Genomic DNA, 21,608 nt, shown 5'->3' with positions numbered 1-21,608 from the left:
TTATTCATCTGGTAAGTGTCTCGTAATGGTAACTTGTAGATTTTATAATTAATCAATATCCTGAGGTAACGTTAACGCAGATGAAGTGATAAGCTAAATCGCTAGCTTAACAAGTTTACTTCAAAGTAAATAAACTAATCTAACAAACATCTAATTAACAATACTTGGTTATCTGTGTATATTTTATACTAGAGCCGAACAGTTGTAACGTATGCCTTACACAAATGAAATATGTTGCCAATGAAATTTTACAGAAGAGTAAATAAAAAAAAAAGTTTACAGAAGAGTATAACTAGTAAACAATATATTTACTTTCTATTAACGATACATATTCAGGACCAGTGTTACTATTGTTGACTAAAACTAAATTGTTATCAGTATAATTTAAATAAATAAATCGTAGATTAAACTATTACAACTTAATTAAAAAAGAAAAGTTGAAGTAATACATTTAAAAAATGAAAAGGAAATGTTTAAAATATCAAAAAAATAATAAAATGACAAATGCACATAACAAACTTACTAAAATTAAAACGAAAACTGTAGAAAAATTGTAGATAAATATGCTTCTCTCTTTTATGTTTGTGTGACTCCAGCGCCATCTATAATATCAGGAGAATGAATGAGTTGGATGGGCAAGAGTACAGCTACAGAAGAGACTTATCCGACGGGTCTCTGGTCCCCTTACACCACACCCATGAAAGTCCTAGAATGGCAAATCTCTTCAGTCATGGGATGCATTCAGGACCGGGATACGCCAGGATGGAAGAATCCCTGCGGGAGGACGACTACACCACCTACAGGATTCTTCATCCGCTAACATATGATCCTTTACCTCCAGTAGCCCACTTTGGCTCGGCGTCCTATCCTGAATACCTACTGGCTCCGTCAAGCCATTATCAGCATGCACTGGGCCAACCATACAGCTCCATTAGAAGCCCATGGCCATCCCAGGAGGCTTTTCACTATGGCATGTCATCAGTGAGTGTGCACAAATTGAAGTATTTATTATGCGAAATCCTAAATCTCATTTGAACTGAATGCCTTAAGCATTTCCAGTAAGTAGTTTATGTCTCTAACTCATTAAATAAGCAAAACTTATCTCATTTGTTTGTTTATCTCACAGGCAGAGATCTGTCGATCTGTCAATACTATCAGCTCCGAAAGTGCAGATGATTACAATATGGAGGGTTATTCTACACACCAAGGATTCAGACATGTTAATGTAATGTGCCGTCTGAAGATGTGTGTGTGTATGTGAAGCATACCCTCGGTTCAAAGGGAGTTAATGGATTCTTCATAATACCTTTTCAGAGAAATCAGCCACATGCTCTTCTTGTGTCACCTCATGACCAGCACGAGATGGGGGAGAAGCATCCAGTTCGGACGTCCAATATCTGTCAGGTATTAGCTCTCTCAAATGCTCTCTTACAAATATTTGTAATTGCTGTAATTGGCAGGTTTTATGGGGCTTATGAACATGAAGTGTGCATTTAAAAAAATGAAATAAAAATTCAAATAATTTCCCAAATCCCAGTTAGCCATTTGTAAGTCGACTTTCTGAATCATGTGATTATGTGAGTAATGATGCTGAAAATTCAGCTTTGCATCACAGGAATAAATTACATTTGAAAATATATTAAAAAAGAAAAATATTAGGGTTTATACTGTATCAAATAAATGCAGCCTTGGTGAGCATAAGATACTTAAAAAAAAAACTATTTAAAAGACTGACCCCAAACTTTAATTCTAATGCAAATTATTTATTATTCTTGTTACAAACATTATAATAATAATATGTATAAAAAATATTGTTATTCTCTAAAGTAGATTTTATAAAAAAAAATAAAAAAAAAGAATAATGTACAATTATAAAATATTTGCCATTTATAAGTGTTTTTTAATACATAGTTGCATTTAGATTGCTCCACTTTATTCATGTTCTTTTGAGTGTCAAGGACAGATTATGCCAATAAACTGGAGGTCTTTGATGAATGAAAATGAAGCCATTTGGAAAGTCTTGAAACAGGCCATCTTCTCTTAGATGTTACAGCCCGTGCAGTTTGTGTGTGATGGAGGGCAGGTCGTCATGTTGAACCACTGCAGTCCTGATCAGATTCCTCACTCTATGATGACGGATCTCAACACAGAGTCTCTGTCTAAGCTGTCAGTCCAGAGCTGCTCTACTGAGGACCAGTTACCTCATGGAAAAGGTGAACTTCAAACCTCAATGATTATAACACATGTAGATATTTTAATTGATTCAAAAGGGTCATATCATGAATTTTTTATGTTTTCCTTTGAGGTCCATGTATAATGCTCATTCAGGTTTTTTTTGGTGCCAAAACTATTAAGCCATAATTTAGTTTCATGCCCATTTTCCACACTCTCCATGCTCTTTGGAGTCGAACAGGCTTGTTTTGTTGCTTTGCCTTTCAGTCTTCTATTTAAATAATCCCTTTGCATGTAAATTGAATAACAGCATTTACTGTTGTTAAAAATAAACGTAGTTCCTTTCTAATGCTGACATACTTCTGACTTCAAGCATTTTTAAAGCTAAAGGAAATTTTATTTCTTATGATCTGACCCCTTTCAGATTGCTTGGACTTTTTATTTTAAAATGCACTACAAGTTTAGTAGTTGTATGTATTGTTGAAGTATTTGAATGTCCTGTCCAGCGTCAGATGCCAGACATTCAGAGAAGACCGTGTTCACTGGGCTGCCTCAGACCCACACGACATCTGCAGGTGTGACGTTCAACCTCACGCCAGGACCTTACGCTTCACAGGTAGCGTTGAAGGCAAACATCATTTTCAGCCAGTCTCATTTGAAACCTGGAGTAAATATAACACATAATTATGTAAAGGTTTCCTGTAGCTCAAACGGTAGAGCGTTGGAGCCTCCAACGCCAAGGTCATGGGTTTGATTTCCAGGGAAAGCAAGAACTGATAAGAATGTAAAATGTGTACCTTGAAATGCAATGTAAGTCGCTTTGGATAAAAGCGTCTTGCCAAATGCATTAAAGTTAAAAAGTTAAAGTTAAAGGCCTATACATACATAATGAGTAATTGTTTGTCACACTTTACCTAAAAATTAAAAGAAAATTATATTTTGCTTAAAATTAAAACAACTTTTAACACTATATATTTTCTCATTGTGACATTAATAATACAGTAATGAAAATAAACTTGCTTAAATTAAAATCAACTTTATAGCATGCTTCTATGATGTATACATCCACTGTACTTTACAATTTAATTTATTATTAGTGTTTCTCATTAAATTAATGAGAAAGTAATTTTTTTGTATTTTAGAAATGGGAATTTGCTGAATTTTCAGGAAAATAATGCCTCCAATCTTAATGGTCTTAAATTTACATCATTTTATTTATACAATTTTAAAAAAAATTGATTTTGGGGTAAAATATGACCAGGACATTTCTTCTTAGGTTTCCTAAGTATGGTATGTGCGTTTTGTACGGTTGTATTTGTCTAAATACAAAATAAATAAATAAAAGTGCATATATATATATATATATATAAACATTTAAAAGGTATTACATTTAAAAACATATATTTTTACTTTTTTTTTAGCTGCATCAGACGCTTTGCCCTACTGCGACTGTAGAACAGGAAGAGGAGGGTCACACTAGAGGACGTGGACGGTACATGTGTTATTACTGTAAAACCTCACATCGCGTGTTTATTCCTGAAAACTGATCTATCACTTTTATAAAACACTCTAAACTATGGCATAACTGTTCTTTGTTTATTAGTGTGAAGTGGGAAAAATCAAAGAGGCCCTGCAACTGTACAAAATCTCAGTGTCTGAAACTGTAAGTATTTTCATGTTGTAGTTTTTTTTAGCTTCTTGTTTGGTCAAATGTGCCCTCAACTGATTCTTGGTTACACAATGATCTGTTTTATACTTGCTTTGGTCATGATGACTATGTAAAATACTATGTAAAATCAGCTCCAAATGACCAAATCATTTCTCTGACAGTTATTGTGAATGTTTTGCGAACGGAGAGGTCTGCAACAACTGCAAATGCATAAACTGCTTCAATAATACTGAGCATGATGTAGAGAGATCCCAGGCTATAAAGGTGAACCGCATAGCAATAACCTCTTAAAACATACCAACTCTAATGTGTTTCTTCGATTAGATGCCACTGATAACCTCATTATATTTTGCATTTTTATTGCTCCTAAGACCTGTCTTGAGAGGAATCCAGGGGCTTTTCGGCCTAAGATTGGCAGTAAGAAGCAGGGGAATGTAAAGGGACGTCACACAAAAGGCTGCAACTGCAAGCGTTCAGGCTGCCTGAAGAACTACTGTGAGTGTTATGAGGTAAGCTGGGATGTTTTGGCTGATCTTATATGTAGTATATATTCAGTAGTGTGATTGTTTTGGAGACACTCTACACTGCAATCCCACACAGGCCAAAATCATGTGCACATCCACCTGTAAGTGTGTGGGCTGCCGAAACTATGAGGAAAGCCCTTCGAAGAAGAGATCAGACCGGGACAGGCCTGACTCCAGCATCTACAACCCGACCAGGTACATATGAGTCCATTATAATACTGAACCATAAAAACAGTACAATAATAACTCATTTTTCTATTAAGTGTTTTTTTTAAATATCTTTTCTCATGAAAATAGAAAAAAAAATGAATTGTAGCCTTGTATTTTCAAAAATGACTAGATGTGTACACACACACATACACTGGCTACTGTAATAGGTACACCTTGCTTGTTCCATGTTTGACCCCTTTTGCCTTCAGAACTGCCTTAAAGGGGTGGTTCGGGATTTTTGACATCGGACCTCATTTTTAAGTCAGCCTGGTTGTTATTCATCAGTGGAGACATTTTTTTTGTTTAAATTATCCAGTCCTTATATTTGGATAGTTAGCCGATGCTAGGCTAGCGCGAGTCAATGGTATATGTTAGCCAGCCATTAAAAACCGTTTTACCCACTCCACAGTGCACCAAACGCAAATCAATTAACACTAGACTATCGATGCAAATGTCCGTTGAGAGAATAATGTTAGAAATCAAACTTACCTTTCATCTCAATGATCCCAAAGGAACTAGTTTCTCAACAGCTGCGGAATTTTACTTTGCTCCGGTTAGTAATGCGGCAAAAAGTAAACACAGGTAAATACACTTGCGTCGTGTGTGTACCGGCTCACTCGGTTGCCTAGGTAATCAATATCACTCCGCTGCTGCTGTAGACAAGGCTTATGATTACAGGGAACAAATTATAACTAATGCAATGTGATGAAAGGTAAGTTTGATTTCTAACATTATTCTCTCAACGGACATATACATCGATAGTCTAGTGTTATAATTGATTTGCGTTTGGTGCACTGTGGAGTGGGTAAAACGGTTTTTAATGGCTGGCTAACATATACCATTGACTCGCGCTAGCCTAGCATCGGCTAACTATCCAAATATAAGGACTGGATAATTAAAAAAAAAAAATGTCTCCACTGATGAATAACAACCAGGCTGACTTAAAAATGAGGTCCGATGTCAAAAATCCCGAACCACCCCTTTAATTCGTCATGGCATAGATTCCACAAAGTGCTGGAAACATTCCTCAGAGATTTTGGTCCATATTGACATGATAGTATCACACAGTCGGCTGGCACATCCATGATGCGAATCCTCCGTTTCACCACATCCCAAAGCTGCTCTATTGGATTGAGATCTGGTGACTGTGGAGGATATTTGAGTATAGTGAACTCATTAGTAGGTTCAAGAAACCAGCTTGCGATAATTGGACATTTTGTGTTATCCTGCTGGAAGTAGCCATCAGAAGACGATGCACTGTGGTCGTAGAGGGATGGACATGGTCAGCAACAATACTCAGATGTTTAAACAATGCTCAGTTGGTACTAAGGGACCCAAAGTGTGCCAAGAAAATTCCCCCCACACCATTACACCACCAGCAGCCTGAACCGCTGATACAAGGCCAGATGGATCCATGCTTTCATGCTGTTTACGCCAAATTCTGACCCTACCATCTGAACGTCTCAGCAGAAATCGAGACTCAGCAGACCAGGCGATGTTTTTCCAATCTTCTATTGTCCGATTTTGGTGATCCCGTGTGAATTGTAGCCTCAGTTTCCTGTTCTTAGCTGACAGAAGAGGCACTGGTGTGTCGCTCTGCTTCAAGGTTCGACATGTTGTGCGTTCAGAGATGCTCTTCTGCAGACCTCGTTTGTAACAAGATGTTATTCGTGTTACTGTTACCTTTCAATCAGCTTCAACCAGTCTGGCTATTCTCCTCAGACCTCTGGCATCAACAAAGCATTTTGCCAAACAGAACTGCCTCTCACTGGATAATTTCTCCCTAGTGATGGCTGAGCGTGAAAATGGCTGAGTTTCAGAAATACTCAGATCTGCCAGTCTGGTACCAACAACCATGGCACATTTAAAGTCACTTTAATCACCTTTCTTCCCCATTCTGATGCTCAGTTGGAACTTCAGCAGATCTCTAAAGATCTCAGTCTTGACCATGTCTACATGCCTAAATGCATTGAGTTGCTGCCATGTGATTGGCTGATTAGATATTTGCACTAACAAGCAGTTGAACAGGTGTGCCTAAGAAAGTGGCAGGTCAGTGTATGTGTATATATCCTATAAATATATATCTGCATTTATGGCATCACTAGTCCAACGAGATTGAGATTAAAGGCTGCTGCTTCTGTCGTGCTTTGTTGGTTGTTTTTCAAAAGGTAGTAAATGAGAGCAGTAGGGTTTTGTTATTCCTTCAGTCACCGAGGGTGTCTCTGTTGATAGGTGTCCTCTGGCGTGCATCACGCCTGATGTAGTGGAAGCCACATGCGGCTGTCTCCTCGCCCATGCTGAAGAGGCAGAGAAGGAAGGGTACACTTCAGCTCACGCTGAGAGAATGATTTTGGAGGAGTTCGGCCAGTGCCTGACGCAGATCGTGCGATCGATATTCAAATCCACCAACGTGCAATTCAATGTGTAGCTCGGGAACAAGCGCTCAGTGTTGTGATCGATCCAGATGTGATTTAAACAAGTGTTTCTGTTTTTGTTTCCTTTAAATGTTAAGAGATGCTTTAATAGCATATTTTATTTATTTATTTCTATTTATTTATTTAAATACAAATGGCGTAATTTAAATATGATAAAAATGACTATTATTTATATATATATTTTCCATTTATTTCTTTATTTCCCACCATATCACATCTGCTTGATTTTAATTGAACAGGTTATTTATATTTATATATTTAAATTTACATGTTAATTAATTTTTGTTTAAATATTGTTTATATATTATTTCAGTTGATTTATTTATATCCATTTCCACTTCATATTCTTGTTTATTTATATCGCACTATATTATTTAAGCACGATTTACATTTTTATTTAAAAAAAAAAGAAATATGTAAATTATTATTTGTATTTGTTTCCATTTATTCCCACCATTTTTTTTTTGGTAGTTTGTTTTGAGAATACCTTATATCATCTAAAGAAAAAAACACTTGCTTTTAAACCGTTTAACCAGAAGTTTACATGTTTCTCCACGTTACTTGTTGTTTGTTCTGGAATGTTTTTTTGCTGTTCTGAAATTTTATCTGGTTTCTCATGTCAGGGAATTTCTGTCAGGTTGTATGAGCAGTCATTTCCGTGCATTAAAAAATTTAATTGGCATTTTAATTTTGTCATTTGCAGTTGTGTTTATGTACTGGAGCTGTCACAGCGTTTATGCATCAGTGACTAAATTGATTGACATCCTGATGTGTTTTTAAAAAAAATCTTGCTTATTTTATCATTTTTAATCTTAACACCTACCCGAATCAGCCAGGCTTATACTCACTTTGATTAATAAAAAGGTCAATTTTACGTCACCTTTCACGCAAGTAACTCGTTCAAGCCATTTCGGATTCAAGGTTGAGACTCTCTTAAGAAAAACATGAGTGTTTTTCCTCATGTGCAGAATTTTAGACACACAGCTTTAAGGAAAACCTCACCGTATTGATTTTCATTATAGGAGACACTCTTGACGTCAAGCATTTGTGGCGGGTTAATGTAGAAAGCGTTCCCATGATAGGACAAGGTGCAAGCAAGTGATGTCTCTCGCAGGGGGTTGTATCGAACCTTGGGTCCTGTTGTTAAAGAAGAACATAAATAGAGGAGTAGGGAACTGGACCGTTCAGATTTGTTTAGTTCTTCTCATCAAAAACAATTCTTGATCCAACAAAAATGGTAAATATTGCATACAGGTATTTTTACGTGCATACATTAGCATAGAATAAAAGATCATGTTTCATCTGTTTTCTCTTTATAGATATCAAGAATGTGGATTTTATGGACATGCACAGTTGTGATATTTTTACTGGTGAGAGAGTGTCATTGCATTAAAAAGGTATGTTTTTTTGAGTTTTTATTCGAATTATTTATGCTGTTTCTTTTACTTATTTGCTGCAAATGTATTTTAATAGACCACGTTATCTAAGAACTGGGGACCACAGTCGATGCTGTATCTAAAGGGAAAACGTGAGTGTTGTCTGACCTCAAATTGATTGCCAGCTGATGATCTTCCGTTTGAAATTAAGTATGAATATATGTGGCCAGATTTTGATTTCTTGCTGTATTGAATTTTCTTTTTCCAGATGGAAGACGGTTTGTCCCTGACATTGATGACATTATTTCAAATTCAGGGTTGAAAAGCTGGTACACAATTCTCAAAGGTGATTCCTGATTGTTGCAGATATACAGCTCTTGATTTGTTTAATTTTCAATTAACTTAAACTGTTGTGTTTTCTTCAAGGGTTTCAGAAGCTGAAGTCGTTGAATGCAAGAAAACAATCAGGATTGTTCGCAACACAGAACTTTGTTATCCATTAATTGGAGTGAAGGGTTTGTGTACAGTGTGCCATATTTTGTAATGTTTAAGATTCAAAATAAATCTATTTATGTCAAATATGTGGGGGGAAAGAATTGTTTTTTTTGTCTGCTGTTTAAGATAGCTGTTTCGACAAACTTCATATTTAGGAAGTGTCACACTTTTTAAGTCACTTTTTAATGTTCTGACAGTGGTGAGAATCATGTTTTATAAATGAAATAAATAATATTCACACTGAAGTTGAATTATATCCCCAGTTGTGGTTATTTTATGCTTCTGCGTTTGTTTCAGTTTCTTTACACTTTTAGTTGCACTTTTCTTGATAAACAGAAGTCATTGTATGTATATAGACATAAATCCAAGGCAGCTGGGGTACTTCAGATGACCTTGAATACCTCAGAATCGCAGCCAAAGTCCAGCAGTTGCCAAAGGATATATCATATCATGTGAGCCAGACGTGACGCCCGCTCAGAGAGCAATGGCTTCTTTCACTATCCTCGCATGCACTTCAGTCTTCAACAAAAACAACATGGGAGCTATTCTCTCACAATATGTGTTCTGTTTAACCGTGTAGAATAATTTAGCCTATAAATCTAATTAAAAACTGAAGCACTGCAAAGCAAACGAGTGGATATTTTCAAGTCTTTAGCCAGTTTCACTTTCGCGAGGTCACATAAGCAAGGCATTCTGAATATGCCTGTGTTGTAATTTAAGTAAGTATTTCCACAACAGGTATAGACTTTTAGATATATGCTCAATTTAACATTATCAATTACAGCATTAAAATTGGCAGGAAAACTTGCAGGAAGCACATTAACAGCTAAAGTTGCAGTCTAATGCCATCAAAACATCAGAATTTGTCTTGTTTGTGCTGTTTTCCCACCAAATATGATGTCACTTCCTGAAGGATGATGTCATTTAAGAACAAAAGACTAGGACAATCAAAATTCACTGCTTTATACACTTTATTTTTATTATAAACTATGATTTTCATCTTTAAAATTGTGGGTGTAAAGTTTTAGCCAATATATGCTATCCATAGACTGTGGTGCGTTCAAGTCGTGTCTGAAAGATCGTATTATACGAGCTGAACGCACACGAACGCCACCACAAACTCGAGTGAGAAGCTCGAGTTCGGGGGCGTGTCAGTGTCAGTGAGAAGCGGCGGAATACCACAATATTTACACACTAAAAAATGCTGGGTTATTTTTATTGTTATTTTTTACCCATGTGCTGGGTCACTTAAAAATGCTGGGTTCTTTTTTTTCTTCTTTTTCTTTTTTACCCAAATGCTGTTGTGTCATTTAAAAAATACAACTATTTTTACCCAGGTGCTGTGTAGCCAATTAACCCAGAATTTTTTTTAGAGTGTAGGCTATAGGTATTAGTGACATGGTCAGGCTTTTTTTTATTTACAACTAAATAAAAGAATTGCCTGCACAATATATAATAGCATTGTTATAGGCTACATAACAATAGGCCTAACGAAAAAGTTTACAGTGGCTTCATAAATTAATTAAAACCATAAAAAAGCAAACCTGACACAAATTCGTTATTCTTAATTTTCTAGAAGTAGAGTAAGCTTGCTGTAAACCTTGCTGTATTTTTGTGTAGTTTGCGAGAAGGGAAACCGCCATATGACGTCATAAACACGACTTACCATCTCGTAAATACGAACTTCCCAAGAGACTTGAACGCACCAAAAAAATAATTAAAAACTAAATATTATTTCAATTTCTTTCTTCTTTTTTTTACTGTATTAGGACTATATTCTAAACCGTAACTTTAATGTGAAGGCAGAGCTGAATTTTCAATCTTGTCACAAACATTCTTCAGAAATCATTTGTGCAGATTTGGTGCTCAAGAAACACGTGCGTAATGCTAAAAATAGCTGATTAAAAGTATTTTTTTGGTGAATAGAACGTTAAAAAGAACAGCTTTTATTTGAAATAATTCGTCAATTTAATGGGCCAATCCTTGCTGAATAAAAATCATATAGCTCCATCTTCTGGTACATTATTGGCGAGGCAGAATGAATGGTTATAACCAAGGTTAATAGTTCTGAACATGTTTTTCAACAGTACTTAAGTGTTTTATGAGTTGCGTATAGCCTACATTTTGAAATGGATCCATTTACTGAGAGCAAGGACATGGATTATTATAGCCTACTAGTAAGCTTAGTTATTTTTGTTGCAATACAAAAGCCTATATAAATACAATATAACACTGAAATGTAAGTAAACAAAGTAAAAATTGGGATAAAAGTGGAAATCAAAAGATACCATATTGTAAATCTTGTTATTTATAGATAACAAGAAGCATGCAAAAAAAGCAGAAAAATACGTACGAAATAGACTGCATTTTTGCCTTCTAACTTCTGTGGTTCAGTTCTTCCGTTTTAGAGCACCGTAGAGAAGACCTTACATTTTAAGACATCTTCCAGGTTGCATCCATCTGACTGCAGGCACGAAAACACTCTCCATCTTGACTGCAGCGGGACAGCCAATTAAATAGACCGAGCTTATCACACTCGCAGCGGATTGGCAAACACACATTTCTTTTTCTTTTTTCCTCGCCCTGACCTTAAATAGGAGTTGGCAGGTAGACAAGAAATTGCAACTCGTCTCGCTTTCCCTGTAGGGCGCATTACCACTCGAGGCGCGCGCAAGTGGCGCATATATTTTAACGTTTGGATATATACAACATGACAATGTCAGCCTTTAATTGCTCTTTCAACCTGCTGAGGGCTACGATGAGACATCAAATCATCCCTAAAGCCAACATTTCAGCCAAACCAGCCAAACATGTGCTGTCCACTGGGGTGAGTATGGGTTGACTCTAACTGCGCACTTTACCACCAGACTGACTGCGCGCGCGGGAGTGTGACGGCCTGTGAAATACGTTAAGTTATGGATACTCTCGAGCAACTTGCTAAATAGCTGCTACATGAATAGGCGAAGTGGTAATTTTTTTTAATTCTGTTATGAAAACCTGTGAATAATATCTTAGTCAGTGTAATTAAAAGTCAGACGGGACTAATGCCGATAACGCCATTGATCCTTTTTGCGCGCTCACGTACAGTGTGGAAATGGCGCTCGGGACCAGCTTTCTGTCATGTCGACATTTTCATAGTCATAAAATGAAGAAATTAATATTAGAGTCTGTAATGTAATGAATGTGTTTAAAGAGCTTCGTGCCATTATACGTTTCTGGAAAGCAGCCAATTGTACGACCCTGTCGGGCAAATAAAGTTCACCCCTGTTTGGAAATCCAGGTTAGGATGGTGGCTTGGAGGTGCTGTTTCTGAGCAGGTCATTTGCTAGTCAGCCAACTAGACTGTTTCAAACACCGGTTTATTGCTGGTATTCTAGCCTGGGCCAGCTAAAAAAACATTTTAGACCAGCTATAATAGCTAACATGTCCCAAACCACAAATACCTCAGATTTGATTTCACATCTGGGATAGTTTTGCCCAAATAAAAATCACATGAAACAGTAATCTCTAAGGAAAAAGGCACCAAAAATACAACTTGCTTGAGTTCAATGCATGGGAAAAAAGTTTGGTCAGTCTATTACTAAATACACCCCACCCCACCTAAAAAATAAAACAAACAAACCCATTATAGACTAATATAGTTCTGCATCTCACTACTGTCACTGTGTTCTCAATGCAGGAGCAACTGATCGCAATGGGGACCTTTTTCGTGACCATCCTGGGCCCCTCTGGATGGATCCTGTCACATTTGGAGAGCTACAAGAACCGTCCTGGTGCAGCCGGAGAATAAACGTCCATCTGTCTTTGAGCATTCCTCCTTACGAAGCCTATTTAACCTTTGAATGTTTTAATAAATGATTGTACTTGAACGCCTCAACTGGTGGCACCTGGTCTGCATCGATTAAAATATATTAAAATGTACATGGCTATGTTGCGTTAATGTTTGTTTGCTGTTAGATGATCACAAGTCAACTAGCAAAAGGACAATCAATTCTGAAAACTAAGATAATGGAAGAAGGTAAAAAAACAACAACCTTGCAACACAATTATATCATAAATGAACAATTCAAAGTAAAGCAGACATTTTAAATTTGTTTGTTGCAAGCACAAAACTATTGCAATAAGGACACTAATTGCATGCACAAGTTAGAGATTAATCATGTAAAGTTAAAAAATATATATATTTTTTTCATGTCAGAATAAACAAATAGTATATTCATGCATGCTGGATAAAACAGTTGTATGCATAATGCATGTAACTACCTGATAAACAAATCTGGGGAGAAATCCTCCAATTATATAAAAAAAATAAATAAAAACTACCTTAAAGTTATTTATATTTGTAACAGAGGCATAGAAATGTACCTTGCATATGACACAGCAGAAGTGTGTTGCTAGGATACAAAATTAAATCAAATGTGCAGGGAAAACATCTCGTCATCTATTCTCAGTAGTGTAGGGTGATTTTGGACTGCTTTTTTTTTAGAGCACAGGTCCATTGTTTCAGAGCAGGATGTGGGAGTAACTGCATTCCAATCTAGATTTTTTTTAGATTTTCACATTTCCAAAAGCTCTTAAGCAATTCAGGGCTTCACTTTGACAGTGCTATTCTTAATGGGCAATACAGATGCCTTATTAATCATTATATTGATAATGTATGTATTGATAATTGTGATTGTGGTTCAGATCCTTTCAACAATCAGCCTCTTTGATAGTTTATGCAAAAATTAATATTCTGTCATCATTTACTCATCCTAATATCATTCTAAACTTGTGACTTTTTTTTCCCTGCAGAACATAAAAGATGATATTTTGAAAATAGATTGAAGAATTTTCATTTTTGGGTGAACTATCCCTTTAAATTTGCTACAAAACCCCCAAAACAATGATTGTGAAAACAAGTTACTTTAATGACAATGAAGATACTGACACGCATCAAACGAAGAACTGAGGCTTGTGGAGAATGCAATGTAAGGGAACGTTCGGATGGGCCAGACATGGTGAAGAACACTTCTAAGTCAGGATGTCCTGAGCCTGGTGTTCCACCAACATGGCCATGTTCTTAACATCCCCACACCAGAGGTCCAGACGATCCTTCATGCCCTTAATCTGTGGAGATGGGGGGAAAAAAATCCTTTGTGTTGGGCATAGGAAAACAACAAGAGACATACAAATAACGATGTAGAAACAACATAAAATGCTATATTTTAAATGTTTAATGGCATCTTTCTACTATGAATAAAAGCTAGCCCGATACCAATAATGCAACTGATGTCTCTACCGAATAAATTAGCCATTCAACATTACAGTATAACTGAAACCCAAAATTTTAAACTTTAAAAATATATAACAACTCTTAATTTTACTGAACTTGTATATGAAATTGTATATGCATAAACTATAAATTGAAAATAGATGAATCATTTTAAAGCTACAACCGTTATTCAGTCAAGTGCAGCGAGCGATTTTCTCTTTGTCTTTTGTTCTTTGATCAACATTAATGTCAGACTGCAGCAGGTTAATTAGGCTGCTGTCACTTTAAGACCTGATTTGATTCTCTCACAACTATTTACATTCGCTTGAATTGAAAATTCTTTCATTTTCTCACCCTCATGTCGTTCCACACCCGTAAGACATTCGTTTATCTTCGGAACACAAATGAAGATGACTGTTCTCGCGTCAACAACAAGCATGCGTTGTGTTGCTCTAGTGATTGGAGATTAATTTAAATGACAGTAAAGTGGTAAATTATGGGGGTTTTTTGCACAAAGCATTTGTGTCGCTTCATAAAATTGAGGTTAAACCACAGGCGTCACATGGATTACTTAAATGATGTCTTTACTGCCTTTCTGGGGATTGAAAGTGGTAGTTGCGTAGCTGTCTATAGAGGGATAGAAAGCTCTCAGATTTCATCAAAAAGATCTTCATTTGTGTTCCGAGGATGAACGAAGGTCTTACGGGTTTGGAACGACATGAGGGTGAGCAATTCATTTCAGAATTTTCATTTTTGGGTGAACTATCCTTGTAAAACTTTTTAACTCATTTAAGACTATGCATACATGGATACTCGCCAAAAACGTGAAAAAAAAGAAGAAAAATCAACGTGGTACTGGAGCGCAGTCTGAGAAGTGGCTTTCAGTGCGCACGGCCACGTGTGTGTCGAGTGTGTGTTCACAGAGAGACACTTCTCAGACAGCACTCCAGTACATATGCATCTAATTGCACTTGAATGCTTTAAAAGCACTTGAATGAACAAGAGAGTGATCATATAATGTAACACTAGCCAAAGGATGCAAAAGATTATATTTCATGCGTTAAACTGAAAATATATATAGACATTTTGGAGTCTTTGGTTGAGGTGGACATACCTGCTGCAAGTCCAGCACTCTGGGCTGAACCCAGGTCATGTGAACTTTCTTTTCCACCTCATCGATGCTTCCCTTGATCAGTCCGACAGACAGAGCCTTCATCACCAACAGCTCCACCTGAGGGGAAGGGTAATGATAAGCTTAACCCAGACACAGATTAACTCTAGTCCTGGATTAAATACACTTTATGGTGACTGGCCACAGAAAACACTTCATTACACTAGCTGTAAAAGTTATATATGTTAACTATTTAATACAGTGTCATTTATATATATATATATATATATATATATATATATACACTCAAAAAGAAAAGACAAACCTCGTTCACTTGTATTTTGGCACTCTGTGCAATTTCCTGGAACGTCAGCTGCCTGTGATTGGCTGGCCGTGTGAAAGTCATCTATGAAGACAATCAATCATTAACTGTGTTAGCATGGTTTTACTCACAGTAATAACTCTTCCTGTGCCACTTAATTAATTAGCAAATAATGATGTACTGCTTAACTAAATTATACTACAAGGACTTAGAATAATTTACCAGCTCATCACACAGGGTGTCTACAGATATGAACAAGTTAAATTTAAGACTTTTTAAGACCTTTTTAATGCCACTTTGAATGAAATTTAAGACCAAACCTGTGATGGAAATACACATTATATTACATGCGTATATATTAGGGGTGTAACGGTTCACAAAATTCACGGTTCAGTTCGATACGATACACTTGTGTCATGGTTCGGTTCGGTACGTTTGATACAGCATAAAGAAATAAATGCCAGAGAAATTTCCTTGATTTAAATTTTTTATTCTTTTTTATATTAAAACTAACATCATAAAGTATGATATTTTTTTTTACTTTGAGCAATTCTAGAGCTATAATTGACTCTTCTTAGGAGCATATAAAACAAAACAGCTCCTTGGAAAAAATGAAATGTCATATTGTAGTAGTTATAAACAAAGGATTATTTTAGTTCAGATTAACAGTTGAGGGCAGCAATTGTATTCATAATGTAAAAATAAAACCGACGTAATGTTACTTGAAGGCATTATAGCCTACTATTCCTGCCAAACGTCCATGGTTGCAGTTAGTGTTACTACAGTAAATCCATGGTGAATGTTGCTGATCTGTGGACACTGATAGTTCATTCATGGCACAATGTTTCTTCCAGGTTTCCACGTCAGCGCTGTTTGATCCGTTAATAACGGAGATATATGAATGCTTCTCACTAGATCTCGCAGCGATGTTATTACTTCTGTCAGTTCTGTGGCGAATTCAAATGCTTTCTTTACTGTATCTCTTATTAGCGCTGTGTAGTAACAGTGTCGCATGATCACGATCGGCTCGCGCTGCACTGGTCCAAACTGATAAACGGTCCTTCAACCACACAATAACGAGCAGTTTCGTTCCGCTTGCATTATACGTTTGCCATTTGATGTTGGGCACTGTTGTGGTCGCGCCGGCGTCTCTTATGGTGTGTTCACACCAAACGCGAATTTAATTGTTTGCGCGAGTAGATTACATACAAAGTCAATGCAAAGACGCGAATAGACGCGAATTTGATGCTTCACTGGTTATTTGACGGACATTAGGTCCGTCAGACTGGAGACATTTTAGTGGTAACGTGACCAGAAATATTTAAGACCTGTCGAATCTGAATTTAAGACATTTTAATACTTTTTAAGGCCTTTTATTAGGAAAACTTTATTTAAGACATTTTAAGACTTTTTAAGGACCCGCGGCCACCCTGTCACATTTGTAATAAATAGCATTTATACCTCCATGACACAGAGTAATTGGATCTTCTTCATGAGTTTGCCCTCGTGAGCTGCGAGATCAGGCTTTGAGGAGGAAAAGAAAAAAAAATTCATACAGGTTCACTTACTAACAATATATATGATTTTCTACCGGAAATCCTCTTCAACATATTTTTAGTGAAGAAACAAAAAAAAACTTGACAGCTTTTCATTTGCATTTAATAAGTCATCTGCTCACCTGTTGGCCCCATGCGGTCTTCAGGGATTGGAATTTCTCCACGTTGCCTGCATTAAATGCGTAGAGCGTGTCTATCAGCCACTGTTTATCTGTGTTCCTCAGTGACTCCAGGACAGGGTGCATCAGCTTTAAATATCAAACTCATGTTGTTAGAGCAAACAAATCCATCAAGACAAGCAGCTGCCAATGAAGGAGACATATAACAGTACAATGCAGTTTATTTATTATTTGTATTAAAATTAAAACTAAACTATATATATATATATATATATATAAAAAATTGCATTCATTGAAAAAGCTGAAATAAAACAATATTAATTTTGCATAAATTAAAAATTTTGCTTTTACAACTAACTGATAAAAAATGTGTAAGTTAAAGCAGAGTTATTATCATTGGCTAAAAATAAAAACATTTCTTTTAAATCTGATATAAAATAAAATAAAAAATAAAAACTTGGCAATTGAGGCACTAAAATTATTAACTGGAAATCAATAAACACTAAAACAAACTAAAACTGAAATAAAAATAAATTAAACCTAAATAGCAAATATTTGCCTTTACAAAAAATATATAGTAATTATAAAAAAATTATAAATAATGAATAACGAAATGACTAAATTACAAAAAAAATAACTAAAAATATACAAATAAAATCTCATTCAAAATATGAATAAAACTATAATAAAAATAAAGCTAAATAGAATAAAAATAAGTATAAAAAAAAAGAACATAAAATTACTAAAACTTAATTAAATTAAAATGAATAAATACTATAATAGTATATAAATACTGACACAATAACACTAAAATATCACTGGTAGGCACTAACCAGTTCTCCAAAGTTGTACACCCCCTCTCCGAGCAGGCCGGCCAGACCTAATGTGAAAGCTCTTTCTTGTTGCTCTGCCTCTGTGGTGAGAAAAGCACAAAGCTGGTGTGAGCATTAAAGCACAATCCCAACCGCATTAGCATCTTCTCATATTTTCACCTGAAATTATGCAGATCCAATTCTACTTTCCAGTGATTACTGTAGATGTGCTGAGCCAACACTAGGGGGCGCTGCTTTAAGCATCTCGTCAAATGTAAACATCATGCAGAAGTCAGAATCCTTACCAGGCAAGTCTTTAGCTTCCACACATCCCAAGTACCGCAGGGCATCCTTGTAGTACAAAGCGTGGTTCCCAATGATGCGGTAATATTTGCTCGACAGATCGTAAAATCGCCCATGCACTGATGTCACACCCGGGAGGTTGTTCAGCATCTCTTCCACTTCCTCTATTAATTTCTGCAAAATTATTAATCATAAGAAAAATTATATGAATAACAGTCTCAAATACAATTGTCACTCGTGCCAATTTGTGAATAGATCACCTTGCAATTCAATTTTGATTGGGGATGTAGAATTGTAGTTGGTTTTAAAACATTTCAATAAGGAGTCCTCAATGTCTAAGTGTGGTGATGTTATGAATTTAGGGAAGGCAAATTAATTGTAGGCCCTAATATTAATTTGATGATAATACTAGCCAGTTAATAATAATAATAATAAAATACATCAATGGGAAAACAAGCCAATTATCATCTTGATATCGTCAGAGGCATCAGCCATTGGCGATATCTCTGACCATCATTGATTCACGATACTATCATCAATCGGCACAACCCTAAAAAAAAAGAACCACTGTCAACAGTGTATCGATGTCACATCAAAACCAAGCAGTTGAATCTGCGTGACCAACTCGAACCCGTTGTGGTCACATAGATTTCTATTGAAAAGGCTTGATTTCACCCGCGAAAAGAGCAACTGCAAATGTGGCTGCACCTTAAAGGATTAGTTCACCCCAAAATGAAAACTTCCTAATAATTTACTCACCCCAATGCCATCCAAGATATCCATGTCTTTCTTTCCTCAGTGGGAGAGAAATTATGTTTTTTGAGGAAAACATTTCTGGATTTTTCTTCTAACAATGGACTTCATTGGTTACCATCGTTTTTAAGTCCAAATCAATGCAGTTTCAAAATTACTAAAAAACATTTTTTTTTGGACTTTTTACCTTCAATAGTTCGGATTGAGCTGATCAACAAACGGACAGGGAACTACGTCATCACGTTGAAGGGTCACGCCGGCGCCGGCAGAAGTACCGCCCCACTGTTTACAATGCGACCGTACGTAGGAGGATAGTTCAAATAGTATTGTTTGCTATTATATATATAGTAATAGTATTCAGTGAATATGAATATGAATAGTATATGAATAACATTCTGATGAACATGAATAGTAGTTCAAATAGTATTGCCGGCGCCGGCGTGACCTTTCAACGTGATGACGTAGTTCCCTGTCCGTTTGTTGATCAGCTCAATCCGAGTCTATAAATTATTAAAAAAAATGTTTAAATGACCTATCGTTTCGCTAGATAACAACCTCTTCTTCAGCTGTGATCGCGTACAGCCCGTTTAAACACTTCAAAGACTTTTGAAACTGCATTGATTTGGACTTAAAAACGATGGTAACCAATGAAGTTCATTGTTAGAAGAAAAATCCAGAAATGTTTTCCTCAAAAAACATAATTTCTCTCCCACTGAGGAAAGAAAAACATGGATATCTTGGATGGCATTGGGGTGAGTAAATTATTAGGAAGTTTTCATTTTGGGGTGAACTAATCCTTTAAGAAAAGAAATATATGCTATTATGAATGACCTTTGTCGCTGGGAGATCGCTGATGTCGAGCTTGAGGCTTCCAACTGAGGTTTTGCAGAGGATGACGGCCTCATCACTGGATTTGACCTGAGAGTAAAATGACAATGACTTTAATATGTAGCCAATCACGTTGTAAACTCAGAGCTGAAACACAGAACAACTCGCTACCTTCTCCTTTGTTTTCTCTAGAAAGGTGATGGCTGTGTTTGGATCTGATTAAAAACAAGACATATGTTAATAATATTACAACAAAGTAGCATTTTTGTTCACTCTTATAGGCTTTGCGATGGAAGTCAGCAAACAACACTATTGGAAAATAATGATGTACCTGTCATGTGTTTTGCAACATGAAGGATGATTTCTACTAAGGACAATGGGTTGATTCTGTCAAGAAAAAAAAGATTTATTTATTTTTAATCAAATTGCAATAAGCCGAGGTTCCAAAATGATCTACTGCTTTATTATTACCAACTGGAAAATTCGGTTGTCACGTGCATGGGGAAATCTCATCAGAAATGCTTCTTACCTGTGTTCAAAATCACTGAGGAAGTTTTCATAGAGCTGTGGGAAGCAAAAGAGACTTATGAAAGGTTTCACCTCACATTTCTGAAGTGTGCAAATGCAGCTGAATTCTGATCTGATACCTGAATGAGTCCGTCCCCTTTGGCGAAATAGGGGTCCTGCACAAAGTCTGTCAGCTTCAGAGTCAACTGATGCCACAATCTGTCAAAGAGGCAGAAAACAAAGGGAAGTTGATCTGATATTCAAATTACTCTCAACATGTGGATTTAATCTATCTATCTATCTATCTATCTATCTATCTCTACCTAATTATCTATCTATCTATCTATCTATCTATCTATCTATCTATCTATCTATCTATCAACTGAAAGGCTGATATGTTCAGACACTCAAGCAAGTCACTGATTTGATACCCATGATTTGCATCCTTTCAATGAATAAAGCATGGTTTTCGCATTGTATTACATTAGGAAACGGTCTACTTTATAATTGTGTAAACCCTCTATAAATCTTATCTCATATGAAACACTTAAAAACAAAAAAAGTGGCATAACACAAATATCTCACTTCAGGAATGACTTGCTAGCCACTAGAACTCATTTTACAATAATTAACTACATCAACAAATATAAAACCATTACGCAAATTAACGGCCAACACGGTCTTTAAAAGACATTTCAAAGTGGACAAAGTAGATTATTATTATCCATTGTGCAAGTAATAGAAGTTGCCTTTAGCTTAGCATGCTAAATGACTCAGCTAGCTAAGATTCAGACACTGAACAGACATCATTCTTACTTTCTGTTGTAAAAATCCTCCAGTGAGTGCCACTCCGCGGCCATCTCGGCCGTCGGGCTCTTGCTCTGCTGTTGTTTGAGGTATCCGATGACATCTTTCATCTTGAACGTAGATCTTTGACTGTTTGAGTGAGAAAAATTGAAGCTCTCGCTGCAGTCACGATTAAATCTGCACTACTAAAATAAATGGACGCTGAGGTGAACAGAGCGCTACCGCCACCTAGAGCAGCGGAGGATACACAGAAGCGCAACGCCCCTGTTGTTCCTGATGCGTCCAGTAGGGGGAGGCTGTGCAGCGACACGAATTGTTGTTTAGCAATGATGCAACATTTATAATTTATAAACGA

At 36.3% G+C, this 21,608-nt stretch overlaps 3 protein-coding genes and 1 long non-coding RNA gene across 4 annotated transcripts; 2 read left to right on the top strand and 2 right to left on the bottom strand.

Annotated features, from left to right (window-relative positions):
• Nucleotides 1-1,882: 1,882 nt before the first annotated feature.
• Nucleotides 1,883-11,382, bottom strand: LOC311283077. Its single transcript, XR_014626009.1, has 3 exons — nt 11,235-11,382; nt 8,013-8,147; nt 1,883-2,834 (listed from the first exon to the last, which is right to left on the bottom strand). It is a non-coding gene; the product is annotated as an uncharacterized lncRNA (long non-coding RNA).
• tesmin (testis expressed metallothionein like protein) lies at nt 2,045-7,339 on the top strand (the record flags this gene model as incomplete). Its single annotated transcript, XM_084397248.1, has 8 exons — nt 2,045-2,213; nt 2,679-2,788; nt 3,594-3,664; nt 3,776-3,835; nt 4,003-4,105; nt 4,213-4,350; nt 4,442-4,560; nt 6,808-7,339. The coding sequence occupies 8 exons, from the start codon at nt 2,045-2,047 to the stop codon at nt 7,001-7,003; spliced, it is 966 nt and encodes a 321-aa protein (XP_084253374.1). The 3' UTR covers nt 7,004-7,339.
• A 99-nt stretch (nt 11,383-11,481) lies between the features above and the next one.
• cox8b (cytochrome c oxidase subunit 8B) lies at nt 11,482-12,802 on the top strand. Its single transcript, XM_084397249.1, has 2 exons — nt 11,482-11,708; nt 12,561-12,802. The coding sequence occupies exons 1-2, from the start codon at nt 11,592-11,594 to the stop codon at nt 12,669-12,671; spliced, it is 228 nt and encodes a 75-aa protein (XP_084253375.1). The 5' UTR covers nt 11,482-11,591; the 3' UTR covers nt 12,672-12,802.
• Nucleotides 12,803-13,770: 968 nt separating this feature from the next.
• psmd13 (proteasome 26S subunit, non-ATPase 13) lies at nt 13,771-21,503 on the bottom strand. Its single transcript, XM_084397247.1, has 13 exons — nt 21,263-21,503; nt 20,587-20,665; nt 20,469-20,503; nt 20,271-20,326; nt 20,111-20,154; nt 19,943-20,029; nt 18,361-18,532; nt 18,077-18,156; nt 17,247-17,372; nt 17,030-17,092; nt 15,572-15,652; nt 15,250-15,366; nt 13,771-13,990 (listed from the first exon to the last, which is right to left on the bottom strand). The coding sequence occupies exons 1-13, from the start codon at nt 21,361-21,363 to the stop codon at nt 13,895-13,897; spliced, it is 1,137 nt and encodes a 378-aa protein (XP_084253373.1). The 5' UTR covers nt 21,364-21,503; the 3' UTR covers nt 13,771-13,894.
• Nucleotides 21,504-21,608: the final 105 nt, after the last annotated feature.

This window comes from Rutilus rutilus, assembly GCF_951802725.1.
Source record: "Rutilus rutilus genome assembly, chromosome: 23".
Taxonomy (NCBI): Eukaryota; Metazoa; Chordata; class Actinopteri; order Cypriniformes; family Leuciscidae; genus Rutilus; species Rutilus rutilus.
This window is presented reverse-complemented; position numbering and strand designations above follow the sequence as displayed.

What these genes read in the sequence shown, in the direction of transcription:
- cox8b (XM_084397249.1), top strand. Translation starts at nt 11,592, where the DNA reads ATGACAATGTCAGCCTTTAATTGCTCTTTCAACCTGCTGAGGGCTACG. An exon ending in AACATGTGCTGTCCACTGGG is followed by an intron (nt 11,709 to 12,560) that starts GTGAGTATGGGT and finishes TTCTCAATGCAG; the next exon opens with GAGCAACTGATCGCAATGGG.
- psmd13 (XM_084397247.1), bottom strand. Translation starts at nt 21,363, where the DNA reads ATGAAAGATGTCATCGGATACCTCAAACAACAGCAGAGCAAGAGCCCG. An exon ending in AAGGGGACGGACTCATTCAG is followed by an intron (nt 20,504 to 20,586) that starts GTATCAGATCAG and finishes TGCTTCCCACAG; the next exon opens with CTCTATGAAAACTTCCTCAG. An exon ending in GGAAGCTAAAGACTTGCCTG is followed by an intron (nt 18,157 to 18,360) that starts GTAAGGATTCTG and finishes TTCTCACCACAG; the next exon opens with AGGCAGAGCAACAAGAAAGA.